The sequence below is a fragment of the Argopecten irradians genome, chromosome 5 (assembly GCF_041381155.1).
Source record: "Argopecten irradians isolate NY chromosome 5, Ai_NY, whole genome shotgun sequence".
Classification (NCBI taxonomy): Eukaryota; Metazoa; Mollusca; class Bivalvia; order Pectinida; family Pectinidae; genus Argopecten; species Argopecten irradians.
Genome location: NC_091138.1, coordinates 43,219,074 through 43,236,775, shown reverse-complemented (window position 1 = coordinate 43,236,775; position 17,702 = coordinate 43,219,074). Strand labels below are relative to the sequence as shown.

Below are 17,702 nucleotides of genomic sequence, written 5' to 3'. Positions count from 1 at the left end.
AGATATAACTTGTCTTGGGACATTCTTTTGCGTATAATTGATTCAATACGATCGGTGTTATTTTGACAATGAGTCAACGTGATATGTTGGCTTTCGGAAACAAAATTTGAAAAAATTAATAAATTTCATTGATCCAATGTGGAAATACGCTGGCTACAAAAACGAGTCACGAATAAAATGTCACTTTTGAGTTTCTGATACAGAACTCAATCATATTATAGGCTATTGTGCAGGATATTATGAATTATTCTAGGCTGATTTCTGGAAACAATCAACATGAAAGGAAAGCTTACAGAAAATTAATAATTCATCTTGAAGAATTCATATGAAACACGTTTAAAGTAAAGTATCCGGACCACTTTTTATTACTTAATTACGTATATACATATGTATATACATGTATGTACTTCCCTGTCGTCGAGAAATGCTTAGTTAATTTCAATTTCGCCTGCATTACACTATATGATTCACTTTGACAGTATAAATTACGAATTGTTTATAAGTATTGTACACGTCCTTGAAACACTTAAGTTATTGTGATAATAGAAAGAGAAACGCCACACTTTCTTTTCCTAGCTGAATAGAGAGATGTTATGGAGAAGTGAAAATTAAGATGCTGTATATTTTCACCATTTTTTCGATCCATGGGCTACCTTAGTTTTTTTCTGGTATGGAATTCAAATTTATTTTCTCTGAATCACTTGATGTATTAAAATCGTATCAGAAATTAAAGAAATTAACTAAACCCTAATCATCATACTTTGGAAAGTAGAACGTGAACAATTTCATTTACCAGAATATACTTATTAAATAATTTGTGTATCTATTCACGTCTGTACCATGATTTCAAACAATTTGCACAAATTCGCGTTAAATTATGTTTCCAACTAAAACCGATTTTCATTTACATGTATAGCGTATTTGAATACTTAGTTATGACAAATTATGTGTTACTGAAATGAAATTTATAATATTTATGAATTTATTAAAATACAATAAATAGAGAATATTATCAAATTCAATTAGCATGTCGAAAAATTATCTATTTTATATACGTTTATAACAATGGAGATTCATAAATAAGAGATCAAAGCATACATTATTATTGACATGTCTTTATTTATTTTGACTTCATAAATTTTATACAACAATAAGTTCCCTATGAATTCAAATACAGAGTATAGTATATTTCACACATCCTTAAAGTATATGATACTTTTGTATACCATTTCTACCACAAACTATGAAGAATGAATATTCTACTTTCTGATTTCTATCTTGCTGTACCAGCTTTTAGAATTAACAATTATTCAAACAGAAATAGCATTATTCCATACAAGTTTCCTTTAAAAATTTATGTGTGTACTAAAAATTATTCACATTTACAACTGAAGATATACAGTATTCAAATATTCTGTTTTTATGGTTCAACCTGTTCAGAGTTGAATAAAAATACCTGTCATGAACATCACACTGACTAAATTGATAATGCAAGTCCTCTTTATCACAGGGACCTGGCACGAATGTCTACCAACTGTAGTTATATATATTATGATAGATAGAAATTTGTGCCAGGTCCATGTGCTCTCAATTTTCTCCCATGATTTTTTTTCCGCTACACAGGAGCACTCACAACTTACTTAAGCAGGGGAGGCAATTCATGTAAGACAGGTATAGCATTTGCTGTTACCATAAAAAACCATGGCGTCTTTAGAGCTACTTTTGCATGGTGCCTACTAGTACTACTGCTAATGGAGCAAAGTAATGTTTGTTCAAACCAAGGCCGTTTTTGTTTATGCAATTTGATTATTTGGACCATTTGTAAAAATAATCGTTTCATGAATAAATCCTACAGATTTTAATAGGGCCTTTGAATGCTACGTCTGGGCTCACCTGATAACAATATAAAATCACCAGATCTGTCATTAATTCAAAAACGAATGACTACCAATGTAGTTCCAACCAGTCAAACTGTATATAAATGAAAACGGTCCTTAAACATGCATACTTTTAGGTATTTTAGAATTCTACAGTGTAACAAAGCATCCATAATACTAACACACTCACACTTCATTTTTGCAACGTTTTTAATATGCATATTTTTAAAGTAATAATCTTCTCTTCCTTTCTTTACCAATATACACATATGTTTAAATCCATGCAAGGTTCATCTATCAGCGTTACTTCTCTTTCATTGTAAACAAAGGAAAATAACTTTGGTCTATATCAAATGTCTCAATTTCAAAATCATAAATGAGATCACACATAAAAAGTTCTAAAACAAGACAGTCTCTCTGTGTGACAACAAATATATTAAGTCCAAAGAGGATGAAATAAAGCCATGTATTACTTCTCTCTCATTAATATAAATGCAGTGCATAAACATGCATACTGTAACCACTCATTTTATAAATTACAAACACAGTTTCGAGTATGTGTATTAACTACATACAGAAATGCAATTAACCCAGAAACTTGTTAAAAATTCAATTTTCGCTAAAATATGAACATGTACATGCATTAACTGCAATGCAATTTAAACAGATACATGTTCTTCATTGTTTCATAATATATTCACCTTAATTAAGATTGCACATGGAAATTCTACAAATTTTACATTCAGAATCCCACTTTCTGTACAACCTCTTTCATTTAACCGTGAAAGGAAGGGAAGTAAACTCCGGTTGATCAGCATGTTAATGATTTTTGCTTACACAATCAATATCACTGACAACAAAGCACATGTTCTGGTTGTTACTCAAACACTGGACCAAACCGGATCCTCACAGTTACTTTATAATAACTTACACATATATCTACTTTTTTGTGTTGGTATATGTAACACTCCCGTTTATGATGTTATGACTACAGATGAAATGTCATTTAAGATGTCCTTCATATCTTCTTTTAAACTCAACAGCAAACCTGTGAATATACATACATTTGTGTATTACTAGTAAACATAAAGTCAGTAATATCACATAGTCAAATTGGCAATTTTGAAATTCTAGCATTTAATTTTCTAAATCAATTTCAAATACTTTAGTTTTCTAAATTAACTTCAAATACTTTTATTTTCTATATTGATTTCAAATACTTTAGCTTACTAAATCAATTTCAAATACTTTAATTTTCTAAATTGATTTCAAATACTTTTATAAGTAAATATTGGCAATAATTTAAGATAATTAACTATTCTCACCTGTATTTGTATCACTCTCAGCAATATATGTCACAGTCAATGGATGGCAAGCTACTTGTACCACCTATAAAGAGAAAGGCATACATATCAAAATTTTACAAGTAAATCTCTTTGTCTGAAACCTTATATACGTAATTACCAGTATGTATTGTACATGAATATATTCATATCTGTTTATATATTGTAATTTCTTTTTTAAAACATGCACTTTACAAAACATTTGTGTTGTGACAAACAGACTGACATGTTTTTAAAATTGGCTGATTATATATCTTTAGAGATTGCCTCCCCTACATACATAGCTATCCTTTAGTTACTAAAACCAATTAAAACTTGCTAGCTAAAGTAATCCATCTTTGACTAATTCATACCTGATAGTTTTGGTACATGCAGACAACAGCATTATTCTTCTTAAACCCTATTTTGTTGGCTTGCTCTGTTCCTGCACTGAAGGTACACAGGAAGTCTTGGCGTAAGGCCAATTCTGGTGCCTGCTCTGACGACACTATAAACAAAACAGAATAGTTTAATTTCTCCACTATTTGCTCTGTAAGCCTTATTTGTAGATGCCAGAGTTTTGCAAGCGATCAATTCATAATACGCTAGCAAGTGCATTTTGAAGATTTTGTGCAAAGCTACAGCATCAAGCTATCTAGTTGATTGATTTTATAAAAAGGCAGTTAGATGCTGAAATGAGACTGGTGAAAACTAACCACTCTTTACACACCATTCAGCTAGAGTAACATTCATCGATCACTAAAGCTTCAACAAGAGCAGTCGATGCATTTTTCTACAGTAGAAATAAGTCAGTGGTTTAAATTGATCCTTATATCTAGCCAGCGACACAAAATGGTCTAAATCTTCTATTTAATTATATACATACTGTTTTATATATATACTTTCTCCCTTACCCTTGACAACTGGAACGCCATCTCTGTCTGTTACTAATATAGCATAAAGTCCTGTAACTCTGCAACAAAAATATCAAATTTCCATTACTATTTTTGGTTAATACTTCAATTTATAAACAGCAATGATATACTGTATTCTCTGTTATTAGCACCCCTTCCCCCCAATTAGCGCCCCTCCCCCAATTAGTGTCCCTCCCCTATTCTGGAGAAGTGTTGTTGTAAAAGTCCCCTTTTCAATGAATTAAACAATGTTTTTCAACATGTGATACAATGAACCTTTAACGTCAGCATTGTATCCCTTTACACTAACGGCAAATACAATTTTAAAGTTATATTACAATTTTTTGTAATCAATGTTTAATAAAGGTATGTTTATCAGAAGTAGCCCAAGATACTGATCTGGCCCTCACACCAGACTTAGACATTATGACAGATAGATCATAAGATGTCTGGTGTAGGGCCAGAGCGCAGTGCTATATCAAAAGGTGGAACTGGCGGACACCGTTTGGTATGACCTGACCCGATACCTAACGGTGTCGGCAAGTTCCACCTTTTGATATAGCGCTGCTCTCTGGCCCTACACCAGACATATATCTGTCATAATGTCTATGTCTGGTGTCAAGGCCAGAGTATCTCGGGCTAATCAGAAGGATACATGTTTGTACAATGTACAAAGCAGGGTTAGGACCACCCTCCATACTCCAGGGGTTACTATCATTGTCGTTGTATTCACAACATAAGTGAAAGTAACCCCTGCAGCATCGACGATGTGTTAAAACATAATAACTTTTAACAGATTGATGTGATTATTGTACTATAACTCACGTTTTCATCAACTTGTTCAGATGCGCTTTTATTTCCTGTAAAATACATGCAAATACGTCATTTTAATTTCCTACTCAATGCAATATCGTAATAATGTTAGAAAATGATATAGAGATACTGTGTACAGTCGACGATGATCTACTGACTTATGACTGGTCCATTGACATTCAGCTGTCAGCTGGTCATGACTTTTGTTGTCATGTGATCAACAGATCCTGTCGATGCTCATAAGTGTTTACAAATGCTTTTTAGTCTTTTTATAGCGTGCAAAATTACCAATACGTATGAAGAAATATCTAATATCTTATAAATTGTTGAGTTTAAACAACGAAAATATATTACAAACGTGTATTAAAGATAATATAAACAATAATTAGTTTCAGAAAGTACTCGCAGACACTCACTTCCGCCATTCTTGCAGATGATCTTTGCTTGTTTCTATGTTAGAAGAGTTCCGTACCAGCTTGAGAAGTGCGAGTTATCTCCCCTGTAAAAATAACCAATCTCCCCTGTTAAAATAAATAAATATTTTTTTGTATTAGATTGTTTTAGTCTTTAATAACACTCATTTTTAATTATATTAAGTGTGATCCTTTAAGCTAGCAATTATTATTATAGTTTCGAGTTAACTGCAGCAAGGATTTATAAGTGAGATGTACAATTTTTACGTCCTTGATTATAGCAGAAACATAGAGATTGGCAACTCCTCCAATTTTACGATCGGTAGATGTACATGTACCTCTTAGGTTTAGTTTTTTTTAAGATAAATTCTTAAATAGTTGAATATAAAAGAATAACATTGATACGTTGTAAAAGTTCAGTGATTTTCAGATGGTTTGAATACGATTTTGGAAAGAAAAAATGATATAATTTAACTTATTTATTAATAAAACAAAACGCACTTTTTGAATGGTTTTGAATGCCTGAGTTTCGAAAAACAGGTAAAAATGTTTATTTTCGTGATTTTAAAAATCATATTATATAGCATCTATCGGAAAACTGATCTCGTCAAACCATGATACAAGATATAATGTTTAATCTTTGTGTTGTTGCAAAAATATGATGTTTAAAAGACTACACTTAAAAGTAGTTAGCCAAGGCAAAATGCCTATAAACCGAAGGTCCCTCTGCCTGTCAACAAAGACAAAGAAGGAGTTTCCAATCTCTATGTATATATGTTTCTTAATACAGTAACACATTCGAGTAGGATTTTAATTTGGCGGTGGAACTCGTGAATGCATTTTGCATAATTTGAAATAAATGATAACATTTGCAAATACATAATTAATATATTTTCAATATCTTGATATTTTTTTACCATATCGATGGAATCAAAGCTAATTATAATGTAGCCAGTAAAACTTTGAAAATGCAATACTTATATAAAAAATGTAGGGATATCGATTTTTGCAATAGTTTGCAGTATGAAAAGCCCTATAAAGAAAAGCATTCAATCGCCGTATAATCGTACATTTGAATCCAGACAATTAAAGTGCATGAATTGAAAATAACAGAGGCTGTAGTACTGAACCCTGTAGGACCTCGTTGGATATACGAACCCTATTTTCTTGTCCACTATTTAATGTATACTGTATTCAAGTAATGAATGACTGGAGAGCGCTCATCCAATGTCGTAGTTGTCGAATTCAGCAATTAGGACGTCGGTAGGGAAATCGATCAAAGACCTTGAGGAAACCAAGACCACCAGATTAATCTGCGTTTCAGCCATAGCTTGTCCATTCGATCCAGATACTGTAAACAGACTTTCTTTCTCGTGCGATTTTATTTTCGCGAATTTCGTGATCAAGGTGAGTTTATCCCCGCGAATTGATATCTTCCACAATTCTTGCACAATTAAATTCAAAAAAATGTTTTCAATTCAATTTTAAATCCGCGAAGCTTAATCTCCGCGAACAAGTTTTGAAATAGAAATAGTCTGGTTCCCTGCTGCGAATGCTCCGATAGCTTTGCGCTATTCTTAGTCTAAGAATAGCGCAGAGCTATCGGTGCATTCGCAGCAGGGAACCAGACTAAAATAGAAATTGCCAAAATAATTAGTCTCGAAAGTAAGTTATTTCACAGTATTACCGAATATAGCCAGCGAAATAATTTGACACAAGTACATGTTCATTCTACATGTATATTACTCTAACATAGAACCTCTTTAAGATACCTTTAAAAGATTGAATGTGTTCTGTTTGATGAAATAAGACGACGCTACCTTCACTCATTAGATTTCAATGTTACTTTGGATCTTCTTCTTTTTGGAGATGCATCTTTTTCTACAGCTGATAATAAATCGATATTTTTAGCCGTACAGCACTACATAATTAAAACTGGCAGATTTGCTTCCGTTGAATAGTTACATGTAAGATATTTAATACACCCCACAAATTTCATTCGAGTTTAAATTTGTTATATATTTTCTTTATTCATTACCAAATTTTTAATGCGAGTGAGTGAGTTATCATGTAAGAATGGTGTTATCATGTTCCAAAGTTATAAATTGCTGTAAAATACATGGTGATAGGTTTACATAAGTGTCTTTGACACTTGTTCCTATTTCCAATTGATTTTGTATTCGTTGTATATATACAAATGTAGATAATAGATAGATAGATAGATAGATAGATAGATATTCTTTATTTCCTCATTTTTATGAGATTACAACAGCAAGGAACATAGAAGAAAAAAAATGCAGTGTAGAATCAGTTCATGTGAAATACTTAAACGTTAATATTTACAAGTTCGAGCAACGTTGCTACATTATGTCTGGTTTACTTATTGTTCATATTCTAGTTGTTTCTTAGATTCGTCAGTCTTTTATAAATATTCAACAATTTTTGCATACATTTTAGGTATCAATTTTGAGATGTATTTCATCATTTCTGTCCAGTTTTCGTATGACAAATCGATATCTTGTGATCGCCTGCCAAGGATGATTTTTGTTTGATCAGTTTCACTCATGTTCGTAAATGTAACATAGTCATTAACATGAAGAAAATTAACAATGATTTCCAGGATTAGATCCCTCTTAGCAAACAGACTATGGCATTCTATCAGAAAATGTACTTCTATATCAGTTACCGTTTTACCACATAATTTGCAAATAACAGGAACACATTCCCAGACAAAGGATAAGTGTATAAGGTCACTCATCTGCCACGTATCCTTCACACTTAATTTAGAGATCTTCCACAGTGGATGTGTATCCAGCTTAGTATGTACGCTAGCAAAAATGTGTAGACTTTCTTTAGCAGCCAAAGATTCTCTCCATTTCTCCTCCTCGCGATTTTGTACTATCCGTTTTATGAACTGTTTCCATTGTCCCTTTGAAGGAATATCGTCGTCAGGGTTGTTCAATCCAAAGAAAATCTCGATATTGTAATTTTTCATTATATTGCGCACATCCGGTATAAATCCCAAGGAATTGATGTTGTTTGTCGTATATGTTTTCAGTCTGACATCAAATAATTGCTTCCATAGAAAGACGCCATCCCCTGTATAAAGCTTATTCCAGAAGAAGAGCTTGTACTTCTGAATTTCTGCATTTATCTCGCTAAGGCCTAATGATGATATAGTTACAGCTTTCGGAGAGCGGGTGTCGAATTCTTGTATTCTGCGCGCGGCTTGACGCTGAAATATTTCCATATCGTTTAACGTGGTGTTGGAAAAATTACTCCACAGTTCACATCCGAATAAGAGAGATGGTAAAATCACTTTTTCCATATTGAAACACTTGAGATAGGGTTCATTCCATTTTTGTGAATTCCTATCGAAATGAAGCTGTTCAATTTCCTCCTATTCTTGGCAGTCGACTCCTGCATAGCGAGGTCGCTTTTGAGGTTTTCGTTGAAAGTAATGCCCGCGTATATTTTTTATCTTTCCATAGGAAGTTGTTCTTCACCAAGTGATACTTTATATTTTCCTAAATCGACTCTTCTTCTCTCTGTACGAAATATTACTGCTGCACTTTTAGTAGAATTGTAGCTGAGCCTCCATTTCCGTGAGTAGTTGTATACGATATCGAGGAGTCGTTGCAGTGTGGTATTGCTTCCAGATATGACACAAGTATCGTCCGCAAGAAGTATACATGGAATATGTATATTTTCCACAACTATTCCATTTCGAGAGTCGTCCAATTCATGCGCTAAGCTGTCAATCATGACGAGAAACATCCAGGCAGATATGATGCGGCCTTGACCGACGCCTTGTTTGACGAAGTAGGTTTCCGACATTTTCCCGCCATATAGTACCATATAGCTTTCATATTTTGAAAGGAGTTATACAAAAGTCTCCATGTTTTCGAGTTGACTCCGAGCTGGTATAGTTTGTAGAAGAGGCCTGCTATCCAAACACTGTTAAAGGCTTTTTGATTGTCTAAAAATGCTACACATACCGGAGATGACGTTTCCATATAGCTAGATATACTTTCATTTAGAATGAATCCTGCCGTAATACTACCACATCCCCGGCGAAATCCTTGTTGGAATTTAGAGGGAAAATTGTTAATCTCCGAAAATATAAGTAAACGTCTGTAAATTATTTTCTCGAAAAGCTTTTGAATTACCGACATTAAGGTTATATCCCTATAACTGTTGACGTCAAGTCTGTCTTTATTGTTTCCTTTATATAACGTTATAACTATTCCTAACTTGAAATGATCCGGGCAGACTTCGGTTCGTATAATGTTGTTAAATATTTTTGCCAATAATTCCACAATAATGCCTGACAAACATTGAAGATATTCAACAGATATCTTGTCATGTCCAGCCGCTTTTCCTCTTTTCATTGATTTCAGTTCAAACAAAATGTCTTCACTAGTAATTGGTGTATCCAAGATTGTATGACTGCACATGAAGATTTGCCACTTCTGATTCAATATGGGTTTTAAACTCTTCATCAAAGTGAGCCCTGCTTATAGGACTACTTAAATGCTTATAGTGTTGGTACCAGATATCTCTGAGTGTATCAGGATCTCGTACTATCTCGCCATTAACACGCAGCTCGTTACATGATTCTTTTCGGATATTCTTTGAGCCCACTACCTTGAAAAATGTTCCGACGTCTAGTTCTGCGGCCGTCATAAGATCTTCATATTGCTTGTTTAAGTAAGCTTCTCTTGCCTTATTCATCTCTTTCCTAAAGTTTCGTTTTGCTTCTTTATATTTAGCGTATGATGCATAGCAGAATCCGCGCGGTTGACCATGTGCGATCCATATGATACGTTGTTCTCGCATAAGCGTGTGTGCTGATTTTACATGACCGTCTTTCCAATATGGTTTCAAATAAGGTCTATGCGTCTTTTGCGGTAAACACTCCATCGCAGCCTTATCAATTTGTTTACAAAACCTTTTCAGAAGCATATCATTGTCACTGAGATCAGCTGATATATCGTCGTCTAGCGCTTTGACTTCTTGTTGCTACGGAAGCGTATTTAGGACATCAGACAAAAAAATAGCAATCTGCCCCGGCAAAATAATAATCTGCTCGGGCAAAATAATAATCTGCTCGGGCAAAATAAAAATAATAATCTGCTCGGGCAAAATAATAATCTGCCCATGCAAAATAATAATCTGCTCGGGCAAAAAGATAATAATATACCCGGGCAAATTAACTATCTGGCATAATGACCATACGTACAGGCAATATGCCAAATGGTAAGCTAGTAATAAGCTCAGTAAGTAAAACAGCAAAGGATGGATGAGTATATTGGTGTATATTTCGATCTCGGCTTTAGCCAAAAGGAATAACAGAATCACGGAATATATATCAGTCAGAGACATTTACGAAGACTATTAAGGAAGCAAAAACTGAGAAGACGAAGCAGACAAACGGATATATGGACGGTTGCTTTATTTATCGAAGAACAATTGGAAACTTCTGGCCAGCTTGTTGGCTACCGGTGGATGCACAGCAAATGCTTACAACACGGACTAGTTATAACCCAAAAATCTGTCCGTGAACTTCTCAATTTCTTAGACCCCGAAGGTGTTGAAGCTCGTAGAAAACACAGGCTAGTTCGTCGTCAGTATCGCAGCAATGGATCGAATGAAATTTGGCATGTTGATGGGTATGATAAGGTTAAACCTTTCGGCATCACTATTAGTGGGTGTATTGATGGTTTCTCCAGAAATATTATATGGTTAGAAGCATATCATACAAACAATAATCCAAAAGTAATACTGGGATACTATATGCGTGCTGTTATGGAAATGGGTGGCTGTCCAAGGAAAATAAGGGCAGACATGGGAACTGAAAACATCCATATTAAAACACCACAAACATTCTTACGGAGACACGACACGGACAGATTTGCCGGAGAACGAAGCTTTATTTCTGGTACCAGCGTCACAAACCAAAGGATAGAGGCATGGTGGGGATTTCTTCGAAAAAACTGTATGCAGTATTACATTGATATTTTGCACCTATTGAAAGAAGACGGAGAGTTTACGGGAGATCAATTGGACACAGAATTGGTTAGATTTTGCTTCATGGAAATCATTCAGGTAATTAAAAAAGGAAGTATCTATCCCCAGAAAACTAGGGGAACTGTCATTCAAGCGTTGTGTGATAGAACCTGAATCGTCGTAATTGCAGTCGTTTTCCGGTAACATCTATAACAATATCTAAGAGAAAAATGTTATTTGATATTCCACAGAGCATAGGCCAAAATGATTATATTTTCTGACATGACTTGTGAAACAGCTTTTTAATATAATGAAAAATGACCACGGACTATATTTTTACCATATCTGATATATTCATACGCCCAGTGAAAAGCATTTAAAAGAACTTGTGTACGTTTGGTAAGAATATTGAGTCCCACTTCAGTTGATTATATATTAATACATAGATTCACATCATTTTGCTGCATTTCTTTACCGGTAACAATCGCTTCACATAAGTACTTTCATTACTTTGTTTTATGAATGCTATTCATATTTTAGGATGATCTCGATCAGATTCAATATTCCTGGAACTCTCATAGAATGCGGCCAAACAGAAAGACAAAATAGCCAAGGAGGACGTCCTATACTCTTGCATTCCCAACCGGAGTTGTACCAAGCAGAAGACAAACTTGTACCCATCAATCGAGAAGACGTGCGTGAGTGTGAATCTGGATGTGTTACAAGGAGAGCCATCCCTGTGATAGAGACATATTTGAAATATCCTGTAAATGACTGGTCTTGCCCAGTCACTGGATATGAAGCTGCACAAATATATATTAATCTGAGAAACCAAATTAGATCCGATCTTCATTTTCTATAAAGAATCTATGCAAAGGTCATTGCTTGTGGTCGTTACATAAAAGTGACAATTAACCATTATATGTGTCATAAGCGTAGCAATTTGGACCTGATTTTGATGCTGTGTTGTAAAAATGATAAATAAACACATAAAAAAGGAGTTCTTTTCACTTAAAATAACATATTTTAATTAAATGAAGATTAAGGCATACTTCAGCTTATAACAATATATGCTTCATACATGTATATCTCCTTACATTACATGCTTCATTGGAACATAATAAAGTGGGTGCATAGTAAGAAATTCTTTCTTGAGAATAAGGTAGAATATTCTTTGAACATATCTCAATATTAAGATAATTGAACCTATTGAAAGTCATGCGAAAGCAAGAAACATGGAGCAAAAAGTACTGAATTTCATGGTACTAGTATATCATACGATCAAAGTTGGGAAAACATGGAAAAAAATAAATAAAAAAAAATTAAAAAAAAGACTACATGAATGATATTCTTGTATGATAATTACAATTGCAACATCGCCGACGGAGACAAACTATATCTACTGTAATTGCATACGTCTAACATTAGAAAACGCACACACAAAAATAAAAGTGTATCTTTAAATGTACACATTGTGAAAACACCGATAGTTGTAAGCTTTATAATGTCCAAAAATGTCTTCGAAATGTAATTGATTACTTTTTGACATTTTATTTACAATAGAAAGTTACAAAGGAAAGTTCTATGTAGGTTGTAAAACAAAGATTGTATATTATGTGTAGTTTATGGCAAGCCAACATGTCATTTACTGCATATATATAAGATATCTTGATTAAAATATACGATATCTTATATAGTATATGAGATATATCATATGATATAAAAAGATATCTTATTTAACATATAAGATATCTTATAAGATATTTTGTAAAGCAACGGGATTTCAACAAAGGCCCAGAAATGAAGGCTCCCTACCCGGAAGTCATAGAGAGCTGTAAAGTATCAATCTCTCCCAGGGTGCATTGCGGTCCCCACAATATCACGAGGTGAATGTAAGGACCGCAATGAGTCCTGGGAGAGATTGGTAAAGTACATGTATACTACAACTCGTTCAGCCAGACTCTTGTTGGCTTCGCATGCTACGCCAGTATCACCCGTTTGGTTGAACTAGACAAAAGTATGCATGTATAGATAGGTCACCATTATAGCCAATATATTTATTGTCGCCATGTTCGAATTGACAACTACAGTTGGTAGTAGACTAAAGGTTACACCCTTGTGCACACGGAGTGCACGAGGTTTAGACTACAGGTAGACACGGAGTGCACTAGGTTTAGACTACAGGTAGACACGGAGTGCACAAGATTTAGACTACAGGTAGACACGGAGTGTACAAGATTTAGACTACAGGTAGACACGGAGTGCACTACGTGTGAACACGGTGTCCACTACAGGTGGACATCGTGTCCAGGTACATTCAGACCTATACAGACAAGGTGATGTGTTATAGTTAGGGATCGGGGAAGAATACGTTCTTCAATTTGAAATGATACGTAATTATAATTTTTTAGTGGTTTTTTTTTTTTTTTTTTTTTTTTAAATTACAATTTAATGTACAGTATATATAACTATATAATACGATATTTTTTTAGTATACATGAATAAAACCTTTTCACTGCAAAAAAGTAATAAAGATTAATTTGTATTCATTAAGTATATGTCTATTTAATTTTATATCAGTAGTTTCCATTTCATATCTTAAATTGTCTATATTACGTTTTCAAAAGTCAATGTTTTATGGGTAAATTGCATTAAATATATATATATATATATCATTTACATGAAATAGTAAATACAAGTCAAAAACAACTTTGAATTGCGGCAAAAACTAGAACGAATATACGTACCCGGCCTACTAAGACGACACCATTTTCTGTCTAAAAGTCTTACTACAATCTTGCAGCTACGGCAAAAACCAGTCCTACTGTGCTTTTGAGACACTTTTTCTTTTATAATTTAAGCTATTAGTAATACAATCATATACCGGGTAATACATATAGCTTTTAAATAAAAAGATTTGGTCCCTATCAATCGGTTTTCTAGCGACACCCTTGTACATCGTCCTTCATAAAATATACACTTTTATAATATTTTTCTTCGCTATTTTAAGTTCTAAAAGTATTGTACGTAAAAATAGCTTAATTACATATTCTTTATTAAAAACTGAACGTCTTTAAAAGATAATGCAGAATAAATCCACTTCACACTTTATGACGTAGCTATAGTCTACCTACAAGTATCCAATTCAGCTTGTTTTGATTCTTAATTACCGGTACACACAATATGTTTATGATCCCAACCCCGCAAGTTATCTTGACCGTATATTGCGTCATGGTCCAATAATTAAAACTTGTCATACCTGTAAGCCACAGTGTCCAGCTATACAGTATACCTCAAGGTGACCATCGATAGATGGCCATAGGGCAGAATCGTTGCCTTCTGTGTTTGCACGGCTTTATGAGAATGGAGGCAGTATCTTTATATAATATGTGATTTTAGAATTGTTTCTATGGAAGTTTATTAAGACAAACAAATATACTTCAGCTTTTAAAAATCATATAGGTTTATGAGTTTGAAACACAAAAGTACCATTCTTATTAGATACATGTACATGTTTGTTGTAGAGCCTGGGTAAACATGTACACCATTTCCCGGGGGGGGGGGGGGGGGGGGGGGGGGGGGGGGGGGGGGGGGGGGGGGGGGGGGGAGGGTGGGTTAGATTGGGATGAGGTAAAAACTAGCTGGCAAAACATATAGTAAGTGATGCTGAATACACCTCAATTATTGTCATGACAGGCAGCCGTGAAGTGGAGCTGACGGGAGCTGTACAATGCGTAAATCAAGCATGTCTGTCACAACCTTGAATTTACCAATAATACATGTATATATTATAATCAAAATTAATTTAGATTAGGTACTTATTCAACATTGTAATATGGTATTTTATATACATAGTCATGATAATCAGGTTTCCGATATACGTAAATAGCCAGTGTAAAAAAGAATTAAATTAATGAAAAGATATTGGATGAAATATGATTTTCCAATAATTTTGAAATAAATGTTTTAGTTAATTATGAAGTTACTTCAGCTAGGAGGAGGGGAGAAAGACCACCAGGCTCCGACAAGAGTCTATTTAGAGAACTTGAAAGTGTACCTAGGTCAGATGAGACACGTCTCATGTTCGCGTTGGCCTTGGAAGAGGGAATCAAAATAGTAATGAACCACCATACTTACACGTTTCAGGGAGACTTATACCACCAACAGAAAGGAGGTCCCATTGGTCTTAAATTATCTGGAGCGTTAGCCAAGATCCATATGATTTTCTGGTGCCGACAGTTCAGGCAGAAAATGGCAGCAGCCACCGTGTCAACCTTCCTTAACCACCAGGTATACGTACACAAAGTTTATGTGGATGACCAGAACCTTGTTGTGGAGGCGTTACCACCAGGTAGTAGGTTTGTTGAGAGCAAGATCGTGATTGTGGATGAATTGGTGGAGAGGGATAGAATAAGACCAGCAGATGAGAGGACGTCGCAGATAATTAAAGAGGTTGCCAACTCAGTATGCCCATATACAAGAATGGAGGTTGACTATCCATCGGCCCATGATTCTGGATGGATGCCGTTGCTGGACATTCAGGTCCAAATTCGCGACGCAGATGGATCTGTGGACTGGAAGCTTAAGTTCTACAAGAAAGAGGTTTCCAGCTCACAATTCATCCTCAATCGCAGTGCACTCCCTGTGTCCGTGAAACGCCAATCCCTAATTCAGGACGGCATACGCCGATTGCGTAACACCAGACCATCTTTGGTACCAGAACTGCGCCAAGAGCTTATGGATGATCTTGCAGAGATGATGCTGATCTCGGGATACCCAGAGTCTTTTAGGGCCAATGTAATCATTGCTGCCCTCAGAGGCTATGCCAATCAGGTATCCGCGAGCGAGCGTGGTGATACGCCACTATATCGGCATAGATCTTGGAAGGAGAATGAGCGCGGGTCTAGGAAGAACGTGAAAAAGGCTTCGTGGTTTCGACCAGCTGACACCGTAATTTTCGTACCATCAACTCCTGGTGCAGAACTTGCCAGACGTGTGCGAGGGGTGACAGCGGTACAGGGGCCCAGACTTGACGTGAATATCAGGGTGGTTGAAACTGGTGGGCAGACGATCAAGCAGCAACTTGTTCGTACCGACACTAAATTTGGTGATGAGTGTCAACGAGGAGAGTGTGTGCTGTGTCAGAGCAACCCTGGTTCTGGTGGTGGGTCATTACATTTCCGGTCCGGTGCGCTGTACAAAGCCACATGCAAAATCTGTGCCAAGCACAACACAGTGGCTGAGTACATTGGTGAAACCGGCCGAAATGCCTATACCCGGTTCCAGGAACACAGGCGCCAAGTAGAGAGTGGTAATCTCTCTAATGCTCTGGCTAAGCACTTGCTCGAAGAACACCCAGGAGACGAAGGTGACATTAGAAACTTCAAGTGTGAAGTCATCAAGACCTTCTCCAAGCCACTCGAACGACAAGTTTCAGAGGCGGTCGCTATACACGGATCAGTTGCTGACAAGCTCCTCAATTCTAAGTCAGAATGGGAGCAACCTGCCGTAGAGAGATTGGTGGTCACTAGGGAACCACGACTGTGAACAGCAATATGTGATAGGAAATCTGATTAAAATACAGATCCTTATGACCATTCCGGTGATTAGAGGATCTGACAGCGTCCCATGGGGGGTCATGTCATGTTCAGGTGACCTTTATACCACGTGTACTCACGACCACGTGTAGGTTCTGCACCTTGCTGCATCAAGTGTATACGACATTTCGTCCCAGTATACATATACGGTAAGCTATGTTGTGCTCTTGGGGCGAGATGACCTTAGGTGTGAAAGTTTTGGGGGCAGCAATTTGACTGGTCTTTATCAAGGATCACGTGGACGTGGCCCCTAGTGGGATTTTCTCTGATCCTTTTTATCAAACGTAATGATAATAGGAATCTGTGTTTTATTTTATTAGATTTGATGTAATAGGCACTATGTCTAGAGAATAGTGTGAGGTACGAGTTGTCTCAAAACAATAACATACCCTTAGTCGATTGTCAAACTTTTCTTTCGATTGCCACCTCGAAAAGCCGGTATGTCTGACGTTTCGACCGTGCATGTGATTGCATATAATATCCCCTTTTGATACGTCAGTGTTATGTTTATGGCTACACGAGTCTATCTGATAAAGTATCTTGTGGTTATAACCATTGTTTAAACACTGGGGTTGATTTAGTGCACATAGCATGTTGGGTCGAAATAACCCGCCGTATACATCAAACGGGCCGAGACATTTCGTACCTGCACACAATAGATGTAAACAAACATGTAGACGAACACGTTGTGTTAGAGTTATTTCGGACTGAAGAAGGCCCTATAGTGGCTGAATATATATTCCATAGAAATGATTTT

General features: G+C 35.6%; 2 protein-coding genes across 2 annotated transcripts; both read right to left on the bottom strand.

Annotated features, from left to right (window-relative positions):
• Positions 1-2,663: 2,663 nt before the first annotated feature.
• Positions 2,664-5,400, bottom strand: LOC138323950 (ragulator complex protein LAMTOR3-B-like). The gene is made up of 6 exons (XM_069268906.1): positions 5,343-5,400; positions 4,939-4,973; positions 4,114-4,172; positions 3,574-3,707; positions 3,203-3,266; positions 2,664-2,925 (listed from the first exon to the last, which is right to left on the bottom strand). Exons 1-6 carry the CDS (start codon positions 5,349-5,351, stop codon positions 2,852-2,854), a joined length of 375 nt encoding a protein of 124 aa, XP_069125007.1. The 5' UTR covers positions 5,352-5,400; the 3' UTR covers positions 2,664-2,851.
• Positions 5,401-8,816: 3,416 nt separating this feature from the next.
• LOC138324436 (uncharacterized) lies at positions 8,817-9,176 on the bottom strand. The gene has a single exon (XM_069269502.1). It carries the CDS (start codon positions 9,174-9,176, stop codon positions 8,817-8,819), a length of 360 nt encoding a protein of 119 aa, XP_069125603.1.
• Positions 9,177-17,702: the final 8,526 nt, after the last annotated feature.

Excerpts from the sequence above, each read along its gene's own strand:
- LOC138323950 (XM_069268906.1), bottom strand. Across the intron at positions 3,708-4,113 it reads TGGCGTTCCAGTTGTCAAGG|TGTCGTCAGAGCAGGCACCA; the intron begins GTAAGGGAGAAA and ends TTTTGTTTATAG. Across the intron at positions 2,926-3,202 it reads TGAGAGTGATACAAATACAG|GTTTGCTGTTGAGTTTAAAA; the intron begins GTGAGAATAGTT and ends GTATATTCACAG.
- LOC138324436 (XM_069269502.1), bottom strand. The coding sequence starts at position 9,176 with ATGTCGGAAACCTACTTCGTCAAACAAGGCGTCGGTCAAGGCCGCATC.